Source organism: Jatropha curcas, chromosome 2 (assembly GCF_041381405.1).
Source record: "Jatropha curcas cultivar XTBG-Jc1 chromosome 2, XTBG_Jcur_1.0, whole genome shotgun sequence".
Classification (NCBI taxonomy): Eukaryota; Viridiplantae; Streptophyta; class Magnoliopsida; order Malpighiales; family Euphorbiaceae; genus Jatropha; species Jatropha curcas.
Genome location: NC_143152.1, coordinates 27159420 through 27179371, shown reverse-complemented (window position 1 = coordinate 27179371; position 19952 = coordinate 27159420). Strand labels below are relative to the sequence as shown.

At 31.6% G+C, this 19952-nt stretch overlaps 4 protein-coding genes across 4 annotated transcripts; 1 reads left to right on the top strand and 3 right to left on the bottom strand.

The window, feature by feature from the left end:
- Positions 1-481: 481 nt before the first annotated feature.
- Positions 482-1283, top strand: LOC105648142 (uncharacterized). The gene is made up of 2 exons (XM_089717338.1): positions 482-1076; positions 1126-1283. The coding sequence occupies exons 1-2, from the start codon at positions 654-656 to the stop codon at positions 1258-1260; spliced, it is 558 nt and encodes a 185-aa protein (XP_089573464.1). The 5' UTR covers positions 482-653; the 3' UTR covers positions 1261-1283.
- Positions 1284-1394: 111 nt separating this feature from the next.
- TBL35 (TRICHOME BIREFRINGENCE-LIKE 35) lies at positions 1395-4601 on the bottom strand. The gene is made up of 6 exons (XM_012234390.4): positions 4256-4601; positions 3791-4070; positions 3353-3524; positions 3021-3217; positions 2764-2916; positions 1395-1969 (listed from the first exon to the last, which is right to left on the bottom strand). The coding sequence occupies exons 1-6, from the start codon at positions 4458-4460 to the stop codon at positions 1639-1641; spliced, it is 1338 nt and encodes a 445-aa protein (XP_012089780.1). The 5' UTR covers positions 4461-4601; the 3' UTR covers positions 1395-1638.
- A 739-nt stretch (positions 4602-5340) lies between these two features.
- On the bottom strand, positions 5341-8720 carry TBL34 (TRICHOME BIREFRINGENCE-LIKE 34). The gene is made up of 5 exons (XM_012234445.4): positions 8319-8720; positions 7979-8150; positions 6153-6349; positions 5887-6045; positions 5341-5802 (listed from the first exon to the last, which is right to left on the bottom strand). Exons 1-5 carry the CDS (start codon positions 8684-8686, stop codon positions 5454-5456), a joined length of 1245 nt encoding a protein of 414 aa, XP_012089835.3. The 5' UTR covers positions 8687-8720; the 3' UTR covers positions 5341-5453.
- A 4305-nt stretch (positions 8721-13025) lies between these two features.
- PYL4 (PYR1-like 4) lies at positions 13026-14023 on the bottom strand. The gene has a single exon (XM_012234391.4). It carries the CDS (start codon positions 13877-13879, stop codon positions 13253-13255), a length of 627 nt encoding a protein of 208 aa, XP_012089781.1. The 5' UTR covers positions 13880-14023; the 3' UTR covers positions 13026-13252.
- Positions 14024-19952: the final 5929 nt, after the last annotated feature.

The window sequence follows — 19952 nt, the reverse complement described above, 5'->3', positions numbered from 1 at the left end:
AGTTGCTGCTGGTTGTGCATGTTTGTCCCTACAGTATCTTATTTGATCCCTCAAATTTCCATGCCAGTATTGCATCCAAATGTTAGAAACAAGGCATTCTTGCCTTAAAGCTTTTCATCTCCATTTCTATCTTCCAAAAGATCATATCAAAATGTCCATTGGTCCCTTACAAAGAACTTCTAAAGCATTTTTTAGCTAATCTCAATAAAATACCCTTCTGGGTCAAACTGAAACAAGCCTGTTTCGGTAATGCTAAAACTTGTGATTTAATTTCCTCCTTTTGTTTGTTTCTTCTCTTTGTTTTGTGTTTAAAATTTGGCATGAGACAAAGAAATCATTAGTTCTTTATCACAGAATGGAATTTCTCTGAAAGAACAAGTACAGGGTTTGCACTTTGCATGGAATCTCATGTGTCTATAGAAAAAACAATTATTCTTCTGATTGTAAAGCATAATTTACTGATTGGTGCTGTCGCAAAAGATAACCTAATTAAAAAAATATCCATGAAAAATCAAAATGAAGCTTACAATCACTAGAACCCATTTTGATAAATTTGGTCACACATACCATAGCAACTTCAATTCAGGCACACTATATATTAAGCACAGCTTCTCAAGAAAGAAGGAACAGTAGGATTAAGAAAGAAATTGAAAATGGCAAACGATGGGAAGAAGATAATAATCAAGGGCTGTATTAAGAGTACGAAAGGGCCTTGGATAGTAAATAGAAGTACTAAATATGGTATTGTTAGCAAATATAGATTTCCTACTGATAGAGAACGCCAAAACAACAAGCAAAGAGAGCGAAGAAGACGAGCAGTGGCTCGTAAGATATTTGCAGGACTTAGACAGCATGGAAACTACAAACTTCCTAAACATGCTGACAGTAATGACCTACTCAAAGCTCTTTGTGAAGAAGCTGGTTGGCATGCTGAAGAAGATGGCACTCTTTTTAGGAAGGTGAGCTCATCCAGAATTATATTATCATCCTTTTTTTTTTTTTTAATAATATATACTTGTTTTTGTTTAGTATTTCTTCCTCTCTTTTTTTTTTTCAAAAAGAACTATGAAGACTGTTTTTCTTTTTTAAGTTATACTGGACTAACCTCTCTTTTTCTTCAAAAAGATTGTGAAACAGGATTTTCATGTGGGTTCAGAATATGGAGCACTGCCATCCAGTTCATCAACTTTAGAGTGCCATGGACAAGAAGGAAATGATCTTAACCTCTCACTTTCATTGTCACTTTCAAGTTCAAATTGAAAAAGAGAGATATTTTGGCACCCAAATATGGTATATGGGTTCAGCCATGGCAATTAATTTCCATATTCATCTGAAATTTAAATAAATAATCCAGCAGAAACCAGTTATATGCACTTTCTCTGAATCAAACAAAATTTTTGTTTGTGTAAGCCACTCTATGTATATTACACGATCGGTACTTGTACAGGACAAGAACTCTTCCTTGGCTATAACCACTTGCTCACTAGAATATCACTTGTTCTTTGCAATCAATTTTTCTAAAGAGTCAAGAATTTAAAGCAGCAATTGCTAGTTGCCAACAGGAATGCACATGAGCCTCACTAAAATTCCTGGCTATTGCTATTTGAAACTGCTAATAGCTCAAAGGATATATTTGCTTTACAAAAAATGGAATACCAATTCATTCCATACATCAGGTACACCAGGTAAGCACCAATGTATGCAATCAGAATAAGTCGTTGGTTTGGACAGCTGTTCGGGGCTCAATGTCTCCCAGAATTTTCGGTAGATAGAAGGGTGGCCATCCTTTCGATACTCTGATAACTGAGTGATGTTGAGAACAGAAACCTTTGAACCCAATCTTGTCAGGATCTTTTCTACCATGCGCATAGTAGGCAAGTTGGAACCACTACCCCAGTAGCCATCCCAGTCAATGGGGGTCCTCTCATTGTAGCAATTTCCTTCACTTCCAGGCTCCCATTCCCGGCTCCTGAATTTTGAAAATCGTTTAGTTTGATGAAAACATAACAGCATGGTTCCCGATGGATTCAGGAAATGGTGACCACGAGCTACAATAGTAGCATTAACTGGATATGGCAATCAGCATGCTAAAAGTTTGACAATCATGAATTATAATTTTACTATAGGTATTAGGTGAGAGAATTCTAATTTCTTTTTTCCGAGTTTTTTTATCATTTCTTTGTCATGTCACGCTGATTTGAAGTTCATATAGATTTTGGTATGGATGCATGTGAGAATGTTGAAAAGGAAAGTTTCAATCTTTCAAATTTGTAGCTTTTGTTTCTATATTCCAATGAAATAAAATAAACTAATTATTAGCTAAATGCTTACTATACAAGACAACAGGGATGTAGATGGAGAAAATATTCACAAACGATTTGTTTGTTTAAAGCTGGCTATCAATAACTAGAAGAAGATGCATTTTGGAAAGCCTCTTGTATTTCAAGCACTAAGCATGATATTCCCAAATTAAGCCTAACAAAAAGTTAAAATGACAATCTAAACCAGCACATGATTCAAAAAAAAAAAAAGGAAGATATAGGACTTCTAAATGTTTAACAGCAAGCAAGAGGTGATTCATGATAGACCCAACTCCTAAAGCTATAAGTTTTAAACTAAACTCAAGCTCATAAACAGGGAGCAAGAATCATACAACCAGTCATTACTGGTGTCCTGTTTAAGTCTTGAGCCTATATATTAACCGGAGATGCTATATCCTGAGAACCAGTATTTGAGACCATCATACCACAGGTTCATACTCACCAGAGGTGTGTTGGAGACATGGTAACAAAGAAAATCTGTTTCTCATGGGAATTAGCCTTAGAAGCTACCCAGTCAGCCCAGGCTCCCATGGCCAACTCCATGGCTCCTAATCCATCTAATTCTTCACAAGCTCCATTTTCTTCATCACTCCATCTGAAAAAGTTATGAGGCAGGATAAAAATGCCAAGTCTGAATATTTTAATCACTTCATTAAACCTAATTATCATAAAATGAAATCTGAATGGAAATGTACTCACAATAGCTTAACGGGGCCTTGTCTCCACCACAAGTATGTGTTGAATACTAATATATCAGCATGCTCCCACTTTGCTGAATGCTTTAGAATTGAATCAGGACGGATTATCCTCTCATTCAATCTGTGATTCACAGGGTCGTCAGAATTAGAATCAACAAGAAGTGGAGCCCAGAGAAATTCCACAGTGGCATTGTACTCCTGCAAATTACATAAACACAAGACATTAAAGAAAGATTTCTTAGAGAATAGTGAAGAAACGCATTGCAAATGCATTTCCTTCCTGTGACTGCATGATAAGGTTTATGATTTATTCTACTACTGCTTTTGCCTTACCTCTGCCCTGAAAATGGTAAGAGGAGCATTTGGTGACATAGATCTCTTATCTGCGGGAATCACCGACTGTAACAAGCACACCATTGATATCCATTGCCCTCTATTTAGTGAATCCCCCACAAACATCAGTCTCTTCCCTCTCAACTTCTCCCACATTTCATTCACATTCCATCTATAGCACAAAAAAATGAGATAAAATGGGGACAAATGACAACTAAGCAAAAGTCCTGTCTAACAGAAAACCTCATAATTCATAAAAAGCTGTATATCATTTTTGAGCAAACATAATAAGGCTGCATTTAGTTCTAATAGATTGACTTCCAAAAATTCCAGTTCATAAGAGCAAACAAAGCCAACTAAACAATAGAGAAACCGATGTTCATAGATCAAAAGAGTTTCTTTTATAGATATAGAAGAATAAAATAGAGCAAAAAATACCTCTTCATATTGCAGTTGTGAGGTTGCCACCTCCAGTATTGGTATCCCAAATCAGACCTTCCATGCTTGTGACATGCCAATTGGTCAGACATGTACGGACAATCCGATTCATTATAAAGAGGATATGATTTATTATCAAATACCCATTTGCCTGAGAACACATCACACCTCTCTAAACTTTCTCCACGGCGACCCACTTTCGGTTTCGGGTCAACCCACTGGATTTTCTTACCACTGTATTCCCTAGTCGAGTTGCATCGAACAAACCTATCCAGAAACTCTGAAATCCCAGAAAAAGAAAAAAGATCATAATTATATCCTAAAAGTAGAAATTGAAGAACTTAAAAAATTCAACCCAAGAAAAGGAAACACATAACAAAGAAAGAGAAGCACATAGTAAAAAGTTAGACCCAATATTCGATAAATCCCTGCAAAGAAGAAGAAGAAGAAGAAGAAGAAGTATACCTGGAATTCGCCCGGAATGGGTACCAAGATTTGGTTTTATGTAAGTAAATGCAGTTTCTTCTTGTTTATGAGAGACATGAACTTCGCTATCTTGGATTTCTTGAATGCTACTTTCGTTATAGAGAATTGAACAACCAATAAAGACAAGCAAGACAAATGCTAATAGAGGAAAATGAGATCTTTTTCTGTTCCATCTCTGCATCATCGTTTGCAGAGAAACGAAGCTGAACTTTGAAGATGCAAATCTACTTAGTTAAGCTCTGCTGCTAAAAAAATTAAAGAATCATTGAAATAGAGACGTTTTTTAACTGGCAGTGGAAAATGACTGACCAAGTAGAATATTACAGGGGTTTTGACCTGCGTATTATGCTATTTTGGTGCTTGTCTATGATAAGGTGCTGCCGAGACTACTGAGGAACAATATGCCTTTCTCGTTGATGGCATGGTAATTACTACTGTTATTTCGCAGTAATGTTCGGAGGATTTGGTCCCACAGATTGCACAGTTGGTTTTGACCATTGATGTGTAGTTAGGGAATCAGATTTTGTGATGAAGATGAGATTAGGCATTTATGATACACTGAATTTTTGTCGGTCTGATGTCAAAAATGACCAATTTTGCTAAAGAAAGGTTTTGACCATAGTGAATTGGGATTTGGAATTCTTCTTTTGGATTTTTTTTTCCTTTTTTAAGCAATATATCAAAATTGGCCAAGATTACATTAAGCTCATTTATAGAATTGATACTTAATTCATAATTAATAGCTAAATTTGGTAAGGAATTTAAATATAAAACAAAAAAAAAAGACAATTAAATTTATTTCAAAAATATACATATAATATTTAGTTCATTTTACTTTCGTGAAGAAGAAAACTCTTTCGAGAACATCATCATTCTCATAGTCTATGGTTGCACACAAGTCAGATTATTGCCACTGTATTAAAATAAAAATACCATGGAAGACATCTGCGCAATTACTTCTAAACTATCCAGACCTTTTGTTTCTTTTTCCCTTGGAGTTTGATAAATTTTCCTACCCTCTTTTAAATATTTTGATCAACATATGGATAAAGATATATAAAAAATATAAACTAATCCAAGGCAGGCACATTCAATTTTTTCACTCATATGTATATAAATACCCAAATTTGTGGGGTTCCCTGAAATATTTTAAAGGGTACATTGGATTAAATTTGTGTCAAAGATTAATGATGTGAGCATAAAGAAGCTCATTCCAAACATCAGGAACTCCAGGTAGGCACCAATGTATACAATCTGCATAAGTTTTAGGGTTTGATGTTTGTTCTTCTGTTAATGGTTCCCATTGCTTTCTATATATAGATGGATGACCTTCTTTTCTGTACTCTGATAACTGTGTGATGTTAATCATTTGGACATTTAAGCCTCTTGTTTTTAAGTCATCTAACACTCTGTCCACTATACCCATCATTTCTGGACATGTTGCCTGTCCTCTATATCCTTGTTTCTTTATTTCTTCTGTTTCACCATAGCAGTTTTCATCTTCAGCTCCGCCCCACTCTGCAGCCCTGCAAAGTCAAAATCATTTGGTGAGTTGAAGAAGATCTGAGAAAATGGAGAAGATCTGAAAATTAAAGAATTAAGGAACTTACTTTTGGTGAGTTGGAGAGATGCTGATGAAGAACAATTGAGTTTTGGTTCGATTAATGTGGACTTCAAGCCAATCAGACCAAGTCTTCAAAGCCATCTCATAAACACGTGGCATCTGTACTGCTTTGTAAATTCCATCTGGGCTTTCAAATGATCCCCACCTGTGATCAAAATTGCCATATAAAGTAATATTTGATAATAAACAGTTATCAAATAATTTTAATTAAGAAATTAAGAAGAAGAAGAAGAAGAATAAATTTGTACTTACAGAACTGTCATATTGGATCTTCTCCACCAAAGGTAGCTATTGAAAACGAGAATGTCTGCGTCAGTCCAATGTCTAGCATGTTTTTCAATTCCCTGAACTCTTACTATCCGATCAGGTACCCGGTGGTTTACCGGATCATCCGAATTTGATTCCACTAGTAATGGAGCCCAGTAGAACTCTATTGTGGCATTGTAGTCCTAGATTACATTATTAATTGACATTAAAAATGAGTTACATTGTGTAATATATAGCATTACTCTCTTCTTCCACTCAAACCGTCAGTTTCGTTTAAGTGTCATTTTTCAAAATTCAAGAAAACATATTATGTTTTTACTTTTTTTTTTTTACCTTTATTTATTAAATCCCACTGTAATTATAGAGTATATTGGTAGAAAATTAGTAGAAAGGTATTAAGGTAATTTAAAATGTAAATTTTGGAAATAAATTGATCATTTTCCTAACATTATTCATTCCCAAAAATAAAAGCGAAAAAACAAATTTCAAATTGTTAATAGGGTGGGCCCTTTTTTTAGATAAATTAATCATTTTCCTAAAAGAAAATAATAATAATCGCCTCCCTAAATTTTGGTCTAATTATCATTTGAGAACCTCTATTTCCAAAACGTAATTATAAGATCCATAAATTTTGATTCTGTTAACGGTTTTATCCCTACGTCTAAAATTGTATACTTTTCTGGTTAATCTTAACAATTTAAGTGAGTCCAATGAAAGAGAAAAAATTTAAATCCACCAATAAGCACTCTAAGCATAACAATGTCATCTTCCTGACGATAACTGAACTGCGACCATTTCCTACTACTGAACAAAAAGCGATGAATATTGCGCTGCAAGAACGACTGCACAACCATATCCGTCGGTATCGCAGCGAATCCCTATAAATCAGATCTTGCCGATATCATCCTTACCTCCATTGTTGTCATACTTCGATCTTACAGAAATAGTAGAAAAACTGCTTGGTTTTGATTATTTTCTTGATTTTAATTATTTTGGTTTTTATGCTCATATTGTCATTATTAAAGAAACCGTGAATAAAACCTCCTTACCACCTTGCAACCAAGGAAGTTGTTTGATCAGCAACCTCCACATCCAGGCTGAAATATTCCACAAGACAAAGCAAAAAATATCTTATTTAATTGTCTTCATTATTTCTTTTGAATTTGATTTGATTGTTAATTTATTCGTCGATTGATGCTTCGAAGCTGAAGAAAGAGGATTTTATGATAATCAAAAAACTTATTTAACTCCCTTATCACAAAAATGGAGATTGAAGCCATATTGGAGGCCAAACTGAAGTAGAGGGTGATGTTATAGATGTGGTTGAAGACCAAGGCTGTAAGTGAAGTTGGTAAAGGGTACTTTCGTATTTACGTATTAATTTAATGGTTAAAAGCAGGTGTTTTGAACGGAAAGATCAAACCATTGGCAGAATCAAAATTTAGGGATCTCATAATTACTTTTTGATAATAGAGGTACTCAACTATTAATTAGGCTAAAATTTAAGGACCGTATTATTATTTTCCCTTTTTCTAATATTATTTATTACCAAAAATAAAAACAAAAAAGCAAATTTCAAATTTTTAGTTAGGGTGGGCCCAGAGGCAAGCCTATTATTTAAATATTAAACCTTGAGATTACTGAACTCAGATATAAGCCCAATTGAAAAATAAAAATAAAAAATTAATTGTTGGGAGTGGCATTTAAAACCCACGCACTTTCAGACCAGAACCTTAATCCGACCCCTTAGAGCACCTCGGCCATCTAAACCTAGTTGTTTATTAGAACGCAACAACTCTATTAATACTTACAATAGCCTTGAAGGTGGCCAATGAACCGTTCTGGTGCATGAATTTTCGATCCGGCGAAATGGAGGAATCGACAAGACAAAGCATCGAAATCCATTGTCCCCTGTTTAGCGAATCCCCAACAAACATAAGCCTCTTGTTCCTTAGCTTCTCCAGCAATGTCGTGGCATTGAACCTTTATTTGTTAAGCAAAAGAAGAATACAAAAAAGAAAATTCCAAAAGAACTCAAAAAGATAGCCAAAACGTACGCAACCTGTAAACATAATCAGTCACCATATATACATATATAATATATCAGACAAATTCAAAATAAGTGGAAATATAGAAATTAATTAAAAAAACCTTGAAATGTCACATTGGTGAGGTTGCCATCTCCAGTTCTGGTAATTCAAATCCTTTCTTCCATATTTCTGGCAAGCCAACTGATCGGACATGAAAGTACATTGCTTCTCTTTATATAAAGGGTAAGTTTTGTTATCGAAAACCCACTTGCCGGAAAATAAATTGCAAGTAGACAACAAGTCACCTGAACTAATTTTACTCGTAGTTCTATCTTCTATAAGATCCTCACTGTTCTGGGTTAGATAAACGGCGATTATGACGGCGCCAACCAGAAGGGCAACAAGGGATTGGAAAGTGGTTCTTATTCCCCATGCCCAACTAGAAGGAGCTATAGGAACCATTTGGATTTGGTGTAGTTTCTTTGCCATTGAAGTTGAAATGAGATGGTGTGTTGTTATGTTGTCTCCATTTTTGAAGTTTGTAAAAAGGCTAAGGTTGTTAGAAATCGTTTTCATGGCTGTGCTATCCAAAATTAGGAGTAGTGGAAGTGAATTTCATGGTTGTTTGCTGAAAGCGATCGATACAAGTCCATTTGGAGGATATCTGGCCAATCACTGGCCAACTTCATTAGTCCTTTACCAAAATACCCATCTCTTTGGTTTTTTGGTTCTTTTAGGTTAGTATGTTTAATGAATCAAGCTTAAGATATTTTAACCCATGCTGAGGGATAAAACTTGCCCAGATTTAGTCTATGTGTGACGTGAACCAAATTATTTACAATATAGATTTTTTTGACCAACAAGTTTCTATATTTTTATCTAAAATGTAATAAATTAATTATATAAATAATAAAAGAAGATAATTTTAATTTGAAATATGTAATCAAGTTGATAAAGCATAATATATGTGATATAGGCAATCACTTGCTTCATTTGATGATCATTTATGGCCATAGCTCTATAATTTTTTTAAAAGTCCAATATGATCACCTTTAAATTTATTGTGCATGAGATTTGCGACTCTTTCTATATAAGAGCCTAAATAAAAAAAAATATCATAAAAAATAAAAGAAAATTTAAAGAAAACTGACTTAGAAGGAAAATGATTAACCACCAATGAGAACTCATTAGTCATCGCCCATGGAGAAAATTCGGCTGTTTTGAATTAAATGACTCAATTTTAGGATTTGATGACTCATGAATCAATAGTTTTAAGTATATAGTGATACATTTTCCATGAAATGGATATAAATCTCTTTTGAAACATAAAATATAAATATTTTTATTCTTAATAAATGCATATTTTAAAAATTGTAGTTGTGTTTTTATCTTGACGACTAATAGATTGTTCTTTAAATACAAAGGAAGAGATAAAACCCCAAAAGAGAAAATTTAAACTTCTCAGCGCGGGTGGTCAAGCTACAGCCAGCATATGTATATCCCATCTCAAGAGATCCAAAACTTGGTCCGGAGATATATATAGAGCTTTGGGTCAAATTGTTATAAAGAATATTAAAATAATTTTGGTAATAGAAAGATACTGGATGATTATATGTGCATATTGAGGGATTATTTAGTAACTTCAACAATGCACAAGCTGTAATGCACTATTTTACTTGTATTTTTTTAGTTGTTGAAAAGACTATGGTCAAATAAAATAAGTTGATATTAGGTCGCAGTGGTTAATATCTCCACATCCACAGGCCATAGGCATTGCCGTGAAGGTTCCTCAACACCTTCTAATTTCAAACTTCAGACGCTCCCCTTCATTTCTTTGCATATATATCATTGGTGATGTGCTTGAAACTATCTGATTCCTCGAAGATGGGTCCTCAAAATTAGCCTGCAACTCCCTGTGGATAATAACTATTCTTGTTAGATTAGTTAAGACTTAAAGATGCATGCTCATTGGCAACCATAGATGTGAAAACTTCACCAACTAATAAACAGTTAGTTTTCCTGTAAGTTATTATAAAATTTGATAAGAAGCTAAAAGAAGGCAACCAAAAACCAAACATTGGAAACCAGTAATGGTGAAGAGAGAGTTAGATTTAGATATTTCTTCTACTAGTTAAGAATCTCTCATCTCGTTTGGCATTAGTACATCACAGCACAACCAATTAATGATAATGACATCATTTAATCATTTCAAATTTGTTATCATGTCAACATTTAGATATGTTTTAATACGGTGGCATTATATTCATCTCTAAGTAGTAATGATACAGTAATAGAGAAATAAACTCATTTAATTTTGACCATAGACGGTTCTAAATCAATTAAAATCGTGAACCGTTCCCTTCTCTAATATCGAGTAAGCATTGATTTCGAAATCTCAATCAACTGTAAAATTTATCAAATACATTATAATGCTATATGTAAAAGGCTTTTTTTTCTCTTGTTTTTTAAGTTGGAGGAGTTGTTATAAATGGATAAATCTCCCACGTACCATTCCCTCCGGCAAAACTTGGAAGTTGGAATATTTTACCCGTCTTTACTGTTTAATCATTAGGTATTATGTCTAGAACTAGAAGCACCATGTGTTAAATTTAGTTTTGTGCACATAACTTCTACGTATGCTTTTTTAGTTTCTTCTGCAAATCATTTTTGCTCCAAGTTTTTAATAGTACCGAGGAGTTTTGCGGTAGGAGTTTTTAATAGTAAATTCTAAGCTTATAACCCAAAAACTCTAGAATCCTAATAAGTTTAAATTTTAATTCCAAATCCTAAATTATTTTTAAGAGCCTGCCATGTATAATTTTCTTTGAAGAATCTAATTCAGAAATTTTTAGTACGTTAAAAGCTCACTAGTGATTGATTTTTTTTTTTATAAAACTTAAAAACGTTAACATTTTTTTATTATGCTTCTAACAAATCAACTTGCCGAGGGAGACAAGTGTTTGTTTTCTGGTACAATAAACACATGCAAAATTTTAAAGATGTAACGTGAACAAAGCTAAATTTATCTGCCAAGAGATGGACCATACCATAGAAATGGACGATTGACTGGAATTGGCCAATAGTGATACGAGTTTTGGATTCTGAATCTTGAATTTACAGTTGAAGAGTTTTTATCATAATGTCCAAAACAAGAAATTGAAATTCCTATATTCAGAAGAAGAAGCAGCAGAGAGAATGAATTAAGAATGGGTGGTGGCGTGAACGCATTCAAAAAAGGTAGACCCTAGTACACGAGAACATTAAAAGCAGCCCCTTCCCACTTGCATATCAACTTGCAACTTGCAAAACCGTCCTATTCAAAATATAAAAAAATTAAAATAAAAACCAAAGACTAACAGAAAAATAATAATAATTTTATAGTCTGCATTCTGCAACTTGCGCATTCTTTTCTTTTTCTTTTTCTTTTTCTTTTTCATATATTTTAAGAGAGAGAGAGAGAGAGATTAAATAGATAGAGAAAAACAAATTCGCAACTTGCTCTCTATCTTTTAACAGCTGCTTGTATTATCAAAGTCAAGTTGCAGGAGGCAGCTTTTGATTCGCTTCACGCTATTAATCTTCTTCTTCTTCTTTTTTCTAAAACTTAATTCCAAACATGTTCCCATTCCAATCTCGTGCATTATGCCTTAAAACGAAATTTCTAGGTTGGACTCGAATATATGACATAGAATCAAAACCATACACCAAATTGGATAAAGTAAATGTTTTATAGTTTAAATTTATATTTAATTGAATTAGACAAGTATAATTAGTGCAATGCCTTAAAGTTAATTTAGAAACTATTCATGCCATCTAATCTAAACTTGTATTATTTCACCAATAATCACTTTAATTATTACCAAAGCACTACACTATAATGCAATCGAATTACCAGCTTAATGGTTGAGTATTTGCATCATCAAAAATGAAATCAAAAGTTTAAGATAATTAAGCATATCATGTTAATAAAATAGTCTGCGCATAGTTCACCCCCACAACCTAAATCAAGGGTTAAACGTTGCTTATATGTTATTTAACAGCTTATCCCAAATCAGTATGGGATAACATATACACCTAAACGAAAATAATTAAGCTTTTCAGCTTCATTTTCCTTAAGAATTTTTAGAAAAATTAAAATATTGTAATGTAGATTTTTTTTTTTTTTAAAAAAAAAGTGAAAAATCTGAAAATTTGATACTATATTTTTTTCATATGATTCAGGGGTGATTGAAGATATTCATGAAGCATATTGGATTTAGCACACCGTCAAGTAGGAAAGTGATGTGAACCACACGAGGGTTTCAGTTGGTACATTACAATTAAATGATAAATATAGTACCTCCATTTATATGTTGTCTCTTATTACAGTCTTCATTTTCAGCGGTTAATATAGTTAACTGTTAACATGCTCCTAATTTATCTATACGCACCAAATTTGAAGTCCCAATACTGTATATATTCCCTTAACTTCAATTATTGCCGACACCATCATTTTCCGGCCATCGTCAGCTGCCATAGATATGCATTAACTCAGGGTACGATTAAGGCCATCCACCGCTAATCAATGACTGCAACTCTGATCTTATTTTATTCATCTTCAATCTCCAATAAATCCCAATCTTTTAACTTAAACTATATTATATTTAAAAAAATGATAATAATTACATAGAACATTTATTTGTTCTTTTTGATTATTGTTATTATTATTATTAAATTAAATTACTCCCATCCAAACCAACAATGTCGTTTAATAATTTATTAATAACCATCACTTCGCGGGTAATGACGACGGAGGAAAACTAGTGAAAGGTCGCATGAGAGAGAGAGGTGATGGGATGTGTCATTATTCATTTTCTATTTAACAAATTGATGAGAAAAAAGAAACAAAGAAATAGCAGAAGTAGTAATATTACAAGGAAAAACAAGCTGTTCAAGTTTCATTGGCAAACCTACATCGGATACTCACAAAAACGACGGTGTATCAGTATCACCAAACCATTTGATATTTTAACACTAATATCTATATAATAATATAATAATATTTATATTTATCACTCACGAGGATGATTTATTGCGTCTGGTCAAGTTCTCGGCCATTTGAGCAAGCGACTGCAGGTTGCAACGAACGATGGTATCCACAAACACACACGTGTCCTCCTTGGTGTTGCCCGGCGGAATATCCACCACGTAAGACTCCACCACTACAGTGCCGTTACCCGTAGGAGAAGGGTGGAGAGTTGTAACGGACCTGTAATTCGTCAGCCGGTGGTCCCCACCAACAACGCTAAAGCTGATGACGTGTCTCTCATCGTCGAGGATCTCTAACCGTTCCGTGCTATTTTCAGCGGGGAGTCCAGAGATGACGTGGACTTCTCGGAGAGTACCGACTGCGCCATCGCCAACGATGACGTTGCAGCTCTTCAGGAAGTGTTTGTAAGCTTGAGGATTATCGAATCGCCGGACGACAGACCAAACAGTAGAGACAGGGGCTGCGATCTGTTGTACGACGGCGGAGCAGCACTGGTTGGGACCTAACTCATGGTTGTGATAACATGCGACGGTTTCTGGCACTGGTGTAGCGCAAGAAAGAGGAGACCAGCGTTTCTGGGCGATGGTTGAGTTAGTGGCGTTGTTGTTGATCCGATGAAGTAAAACAGAGGATTTCGGAGGATTAGAAGGCATTTCTTGAAGAGAGACGGATTTTAGGACTGGAGGTTTAAAAATACTTGTGCTTTGTGATGTATGTGTATATATATTTAAGAGACAAGAAAGAGCGGAAGATAGAGTTGAGGTTAGTCACTTTCCAACTGGAGTTGGAGAGAGAGAGAGAGAGATTTGAATTAAGGTGTGGATGTTGTTGTTTGCAGTGGTTTATGTATGTTTATGCCGTGACTCTGAGAGAGAGAGAGAGAGAGAGAGAGAGAGAGAGAGGGTGGTGGGTGGGCGATTTGGATTTTTCTCAAGGAGAAGAAAGAAAGGTTAAGGAAATGAAAAATCATGTGAGGTAATAAAATAGGAACCTAGTTGCTCTTATCAAATTACCTAATTAGCCCTCCATTTGAATTGCTTACAATTACTACAATACCCTTGTTTAAGATCGAGCTATGTGAAGCGTCAAAAATGGATCATAACTCGGAAAGATGATTCACCGTGGCACAAAATTAAGCATATTAAAATTGAGTTTAAATAAATTTGTATCATAAACGATTGTCTTGTATATGATATAGTTTAAAATTTAAATAAATCATGTCATAGATTAATTTGTTCAATCAATTTAATTTATAATTAATTAGGGATAATAAAAATAGTTTATATATATATATATATATATATATATATATATATAAATTAAATAAATTATAGTCATTTTTATTAGGTTGCTTAATACGCATGCGATCTATATATGATAAATGAATTATAAGTGTCGTGTTTATATCATGTCTCATATTTATATTATATATTTGACATGATTATTCAATGTGGTGTTCATATTAACTCTAATTAAGTAATGTATTAAACGGATTTATGTTAAATTCAAATGCAAACCCATTTTGACACTTCAATAGTACTTTTTCAGAGTAATCCTGGATTTCCAGTTTTAAAAGGCCTGTGGCATATGTGTAAATTAGGGAATAAAAGCAGGAGAGAATGGGAAAAGAAAAGTGGAAAGAGGCAACAAAATGGAAGATGAAGTTGGAGCAGAGGCTTAAGCTGCTGGATAAGATAAGCATTCAAAGAGAGAGAGAGAGATATTTTAGCAGGTAAAGACTGCAAATCAAGACAAAAATATTGAAGAAAGAAAATTAAGAAAAAAGTGAATATAATTAGCAAGTATGTTATCTGCATGCTTAATGCCTTCACTACTCTTTCTCATGTCCCGCCAAAATTAGCCAATAGGCCCCCAACCCATTTTACCATTTTCTTTATTACTTTAACGTGATTCGTTCTTTCTTTCTCATAATCTCTTTATCATATCATCATCTTCTTCTTTCTTGTCTTGTTTTCAACTTCTAAAGATTATTCACCAACTTCTTTTTTAAATTGCACTTTTTTTTTTTTTTTTTGTAAATTATAACAACTTGGACCCGTTTGCACATGATCCACTGCTACATTTTCTTTCTGGTGGTCCGGGTCCCATTTTTGTATATTAATATAAAAACAATTACCTTTTGGGTCCTCAGATTATGGTTCATTTGGTCCTTGACCATACAACCATCCATTGAAAGGTTCTCTTGTTTGAATCTTCTCTCTTCTTCCCTCTTCATAAGGGCATTTCGAGTCAATTCAATGTCCTCCATCATTTGGATCTTCCACTTATAATAATAATATTCTAGTTTTTTTTATAAAATAATTCGTGAATTAATGTTTAGTTTCTTGTTTACTTTCAAATATTTCATAGAAGAAAATTCAACCACGTTATCTTTATTACACTAAATTCTTTTATTTCTTTTTCTATTATAAATGTTTCAAAAAAAAGTGAATCACACCAATAAGATGCTGAATGGATGGTAACCGATCTCAATTTTCTTAAGAATGAGAACACAAGTTATTTTTACATTTAACACCAAAAATGATTAAACCTCCTAATTATTAAAAAGAATGAATAATTACTATTTCATATCACATAATAATATATTAGTGAAGTTATTCTATGTTTAAAATTTAATTATATAGTTCATTGATTTTTTCTCGTTAACTAATTAGTCATCATTAACAGAAAGATTAATTAGTATAATAAGGATAGATATTGTACAACTAAATTATATGCTCTGAAAATAAGAATCTTGATTAGTTAATATATCTGAGTATAACCGAAAATCAATTTAGTTATTATAATTTGAAAAGTTTAATTGAAGCAATTAAAAGTTATTATAATTTTTTTTTTTACAAAATTATGGTAATTTCATAAACTACTAATTATTCTATATCTGGATAAATTATTATTAAGCTAATTTTTTGAGACAAAAAAGAATCTTTTTCATTTACGGAAAGTTGGAAAATGTTTCCACTTGGTAGTGTTATTTTATTTTTATATTGGTATTATCTCTATTTTAAAGTGCTTTGGTTATCATCTCTCAAGAGTTCTTTCTTCTAGAGTGATTCCCCTCTCTTCCTTGTCTAAAATATTCTCTAATAATATCACCGGCTTCCTTCTACTTGATAATTAAATATCTCCAACCTGATTGTCTAATGAGACCATTTCAAGCATTAGCTAGCTAATTAATCTAATAATATATATTAATTATCTTTAAAATAAAAGATAACACACTTCTTAATTTTTAATATAATATTATATAGGAATTAATTTCTAAATTATATATATAATTATGGTTAAAAAAAGAGCTTATAAACCGTTGGAACATAAGAAAGGGCACAGAAGCAAATAATATTGTGGCTCTCTTACTGAATCTGATGCTAAAAATATTTAGACTGTGATGGCATATTTCTTTTTCAAGAAAAGGATTTTTTTTTTGTGGCAATTTTATTTATGAGAAATGCAAAGGATAATTCAAGAGAAAAATGTTAATTTAATTAGAGAAAAAAGATGGTGATAATTGGGAAATTAAGGTAAAATTAGCATCACCTCCATGCTGTAACGAATATATTAGGGGCTTGTTTGGTATTATTTTTATTTTTTATTTTTTATTTTTAAAATTTTTATATTTGTAAATCGAAATTTTTGTTTCTAAGAAATTCAGTCGGTGAAATAAATACAAATTGTTTTCCTTTTTTTTTTTTTTTGTTTATTATAAATTAAATAAGTTGAAATAGTATTATAAAGTATATAATAAGAGATTGAGTAAACTTCTTAAATTGATACAAACGTATTTTTAAAATTTGATTTTAAAATCTCTCTCTTTAATTATATTCTTTTCATAAAAAATGTAGAAAACGAAACATTGAATTCCATTTTTTTATACTTTGACTTATAATGAAAGTCAAAAGATAATATAATTAAATACTTATAAAATGTTTTCTTAAGGTTTTCTGTAATATACATGCATATTATGGAGATAAAATGTCATTTTACGTTTTCCTTTTTCGTGTACACGTTATATATAATGTATTTTCCTTCCATATATATCCCTTCTTTTCATTTTTTTTCCCCCCTATTTTCAGAATTTGCCACAATGCATGCATGTGTTTTTCGGTGCTCAATAGTAAATACTACATAATGTTTCCTAAAATAAAATTTTATCCACTCATGTTATAGCTTTGTCTTAAATATTTACGTCGATAATAAATCCAGTTCATATTTCCTTTCTTAATATTAAAATAATAATAAATTTTTTTAAATTGATCTTCTTTTCACTTGAATATCAATATTTTCTACCGTATCGCACTGAGTAGCACAATAAATTTACATAAAAAGTATTGCACAAATCAATGATTTGAATGAAAATAATAATAATTATATCATTTAGGATGAGTAATTACTAAAATTTTAAATAAAATTCTTTAGAAATATAATCACAATAATTTATTTATTATATATAAATAATTCATGAAACAAAAGACTTCTTCATTATATTAATTATATAGATATAGATACAATTTAAGGTTGACAAAGCAAGTTGCTCTAAATAAATAAATAAATAAATAGAAAGGGAAATGTATGCATATATTTGCTAAATGCAATGAATGTATTACTAATTTAAGAAGAAATCAATTCAATGGTTTCATTTCTATTTTTTGTTTTTATTTTTTGAGTATGAGTGGTACAAATATAAATACAAGGTACGATATATCCGTTCTTCTTTCAATTTCTTGATTTTTTTTAATTAAAAAAGCTATATATATATATATATATATTAATTGCATATATTCTCACTCTATTGTATAGAATTAAATTGTATTTATACTGAGTCGATTTAAAAAAAAAAAGAGTATTTTTCACGAGTATTTACTTTATTGATAATATTTGAATTCTCAATTTATAATTAAAAAAAAGGCGTAAGAACCAATTATTTCAATACTCATTAATCCAGTTAAAAGAATTTAATATTTGAATCATGATTTGTTAAATGTAGAAATGAAGCGGTTGCTTTTCGAATTGTTTGTGTGCATCGATTTAGTGCAAGTTCCAATACACGTGTTTTGGTATAAGTACATACGAAAGAGAAGTTGTGAATTCATAAATGAAGGTGATGCAATGCAAGATTTTTTAACTATTTTGAAAACCTAATTAACTGATATAACTACATACTCTTGTGTTTTTTCAGTTTTATTTTTGGATCATTGTGGAAGCTTCAAGCTTCAACCTTTACCTTTTCAGTTGGCGAAAGGGCATGTGAATTTAATTTAATTTAATTTAATTTAATAGGGAATAACTGAAATTGAGTAAATTTAAAGAAATAAAAATTAAAATTAAAAAGAGAGAGAGAGAGAGAGAATGTGACATATGCCAGTATGGAAGGATTTCAGTCGGTCCAAGATACTTAGTAACAAGAAAAAATAAAAGCTCAAGTTAGGTTTCCTATTCTCTACGAGCAATACAATTCAATTACAAGTACAGTTGATTCATTTTGTCCATTTTATCCTTTTTGTCTATTTTTATAACTATAAAATACCAAAATATAAAAAATTTAAAAATTTAAACACACTAAATTTAATTAATTAATTATGTGGCAGCAAATTGCAATTTGGGCATGTTTATTATTGATAGAGTGGTTGTCAAAAACTGAAAATTCAAAAAGAAAGATAAAAGCGAATAGTCCGATTGGTCAGAAAGGTGACACTGTTGTTGTCTCTACGAATCTTCCCTTGTTGCTTTCATGGATGGATAAGCAGACATGCTATCTTTTTCTTCTCTCTGGTTTATTACTTGTATAAGCCAATCAGCTTCTAAGATCTTGGTTTGATTATGATAAATATTATTTTTTAAATGTCTACATAATTGTTTTAGGGGCACAGAAATAATAAATTATTAGTACTCAATTTTCAACTCGTTAATAAAAATGAATTTCGTATCAATAGATTTAGGTATAATTTTTTATAAATTAAATTAATATTAAAACCATATAATTGAAAAGACAAATATACTAAATTATCAAGATTAAGAGTTGGTTATGAAAATTAATTATATATTAAAATTAGCAAAATGCATGTGTTGTACACAGTAAATATTTTTATCAATAATCTTAGAGATATTGTGGTAATATTATAAAATATATAATTTAATTAAAAAATATAATTTAAATTATTTTTAATTTCATATTTGTTAATTTTGTTGAAAGTTATTTAAATTAAAGAACTTTATTTCAAATTCAAAACATTAGAATAATTATATAAAACTTAATGTCTATAATAAAATTGAAAGAAAAGTAAATATATATTAAAAATTAATGTAGGTCATACTAAGGGTGTTAAAATGGATCATGACACGCAAACACACTTTTCCTAACCCCCGAAAATGGATTAGAGTTGAGGTTAAATGAGTTTGTGTAATAAACGAGTCACTCATTTATGATACGAATATAAACGTATCGTAACGCGGGTTGACACGCAAGTTAGGCGAATAATTCATTTATTTAAGAGTAAAAATATAATTTTAGTGCCGGATATAAATATTCCAACCAAAACCTATTTAAATTTTATTGTTGTTTTACTTTTTATTTTAGTTATGAATCTTGAAGAATTTATGCATTTTATATATGAAAAATTATTTTTAAATATGATAGGAGTTAATTAGGTTAAAGTTTAAAAATATTATAAGCAGGTTAAGTGGATTGTATACTAGTTAACATGACTCATT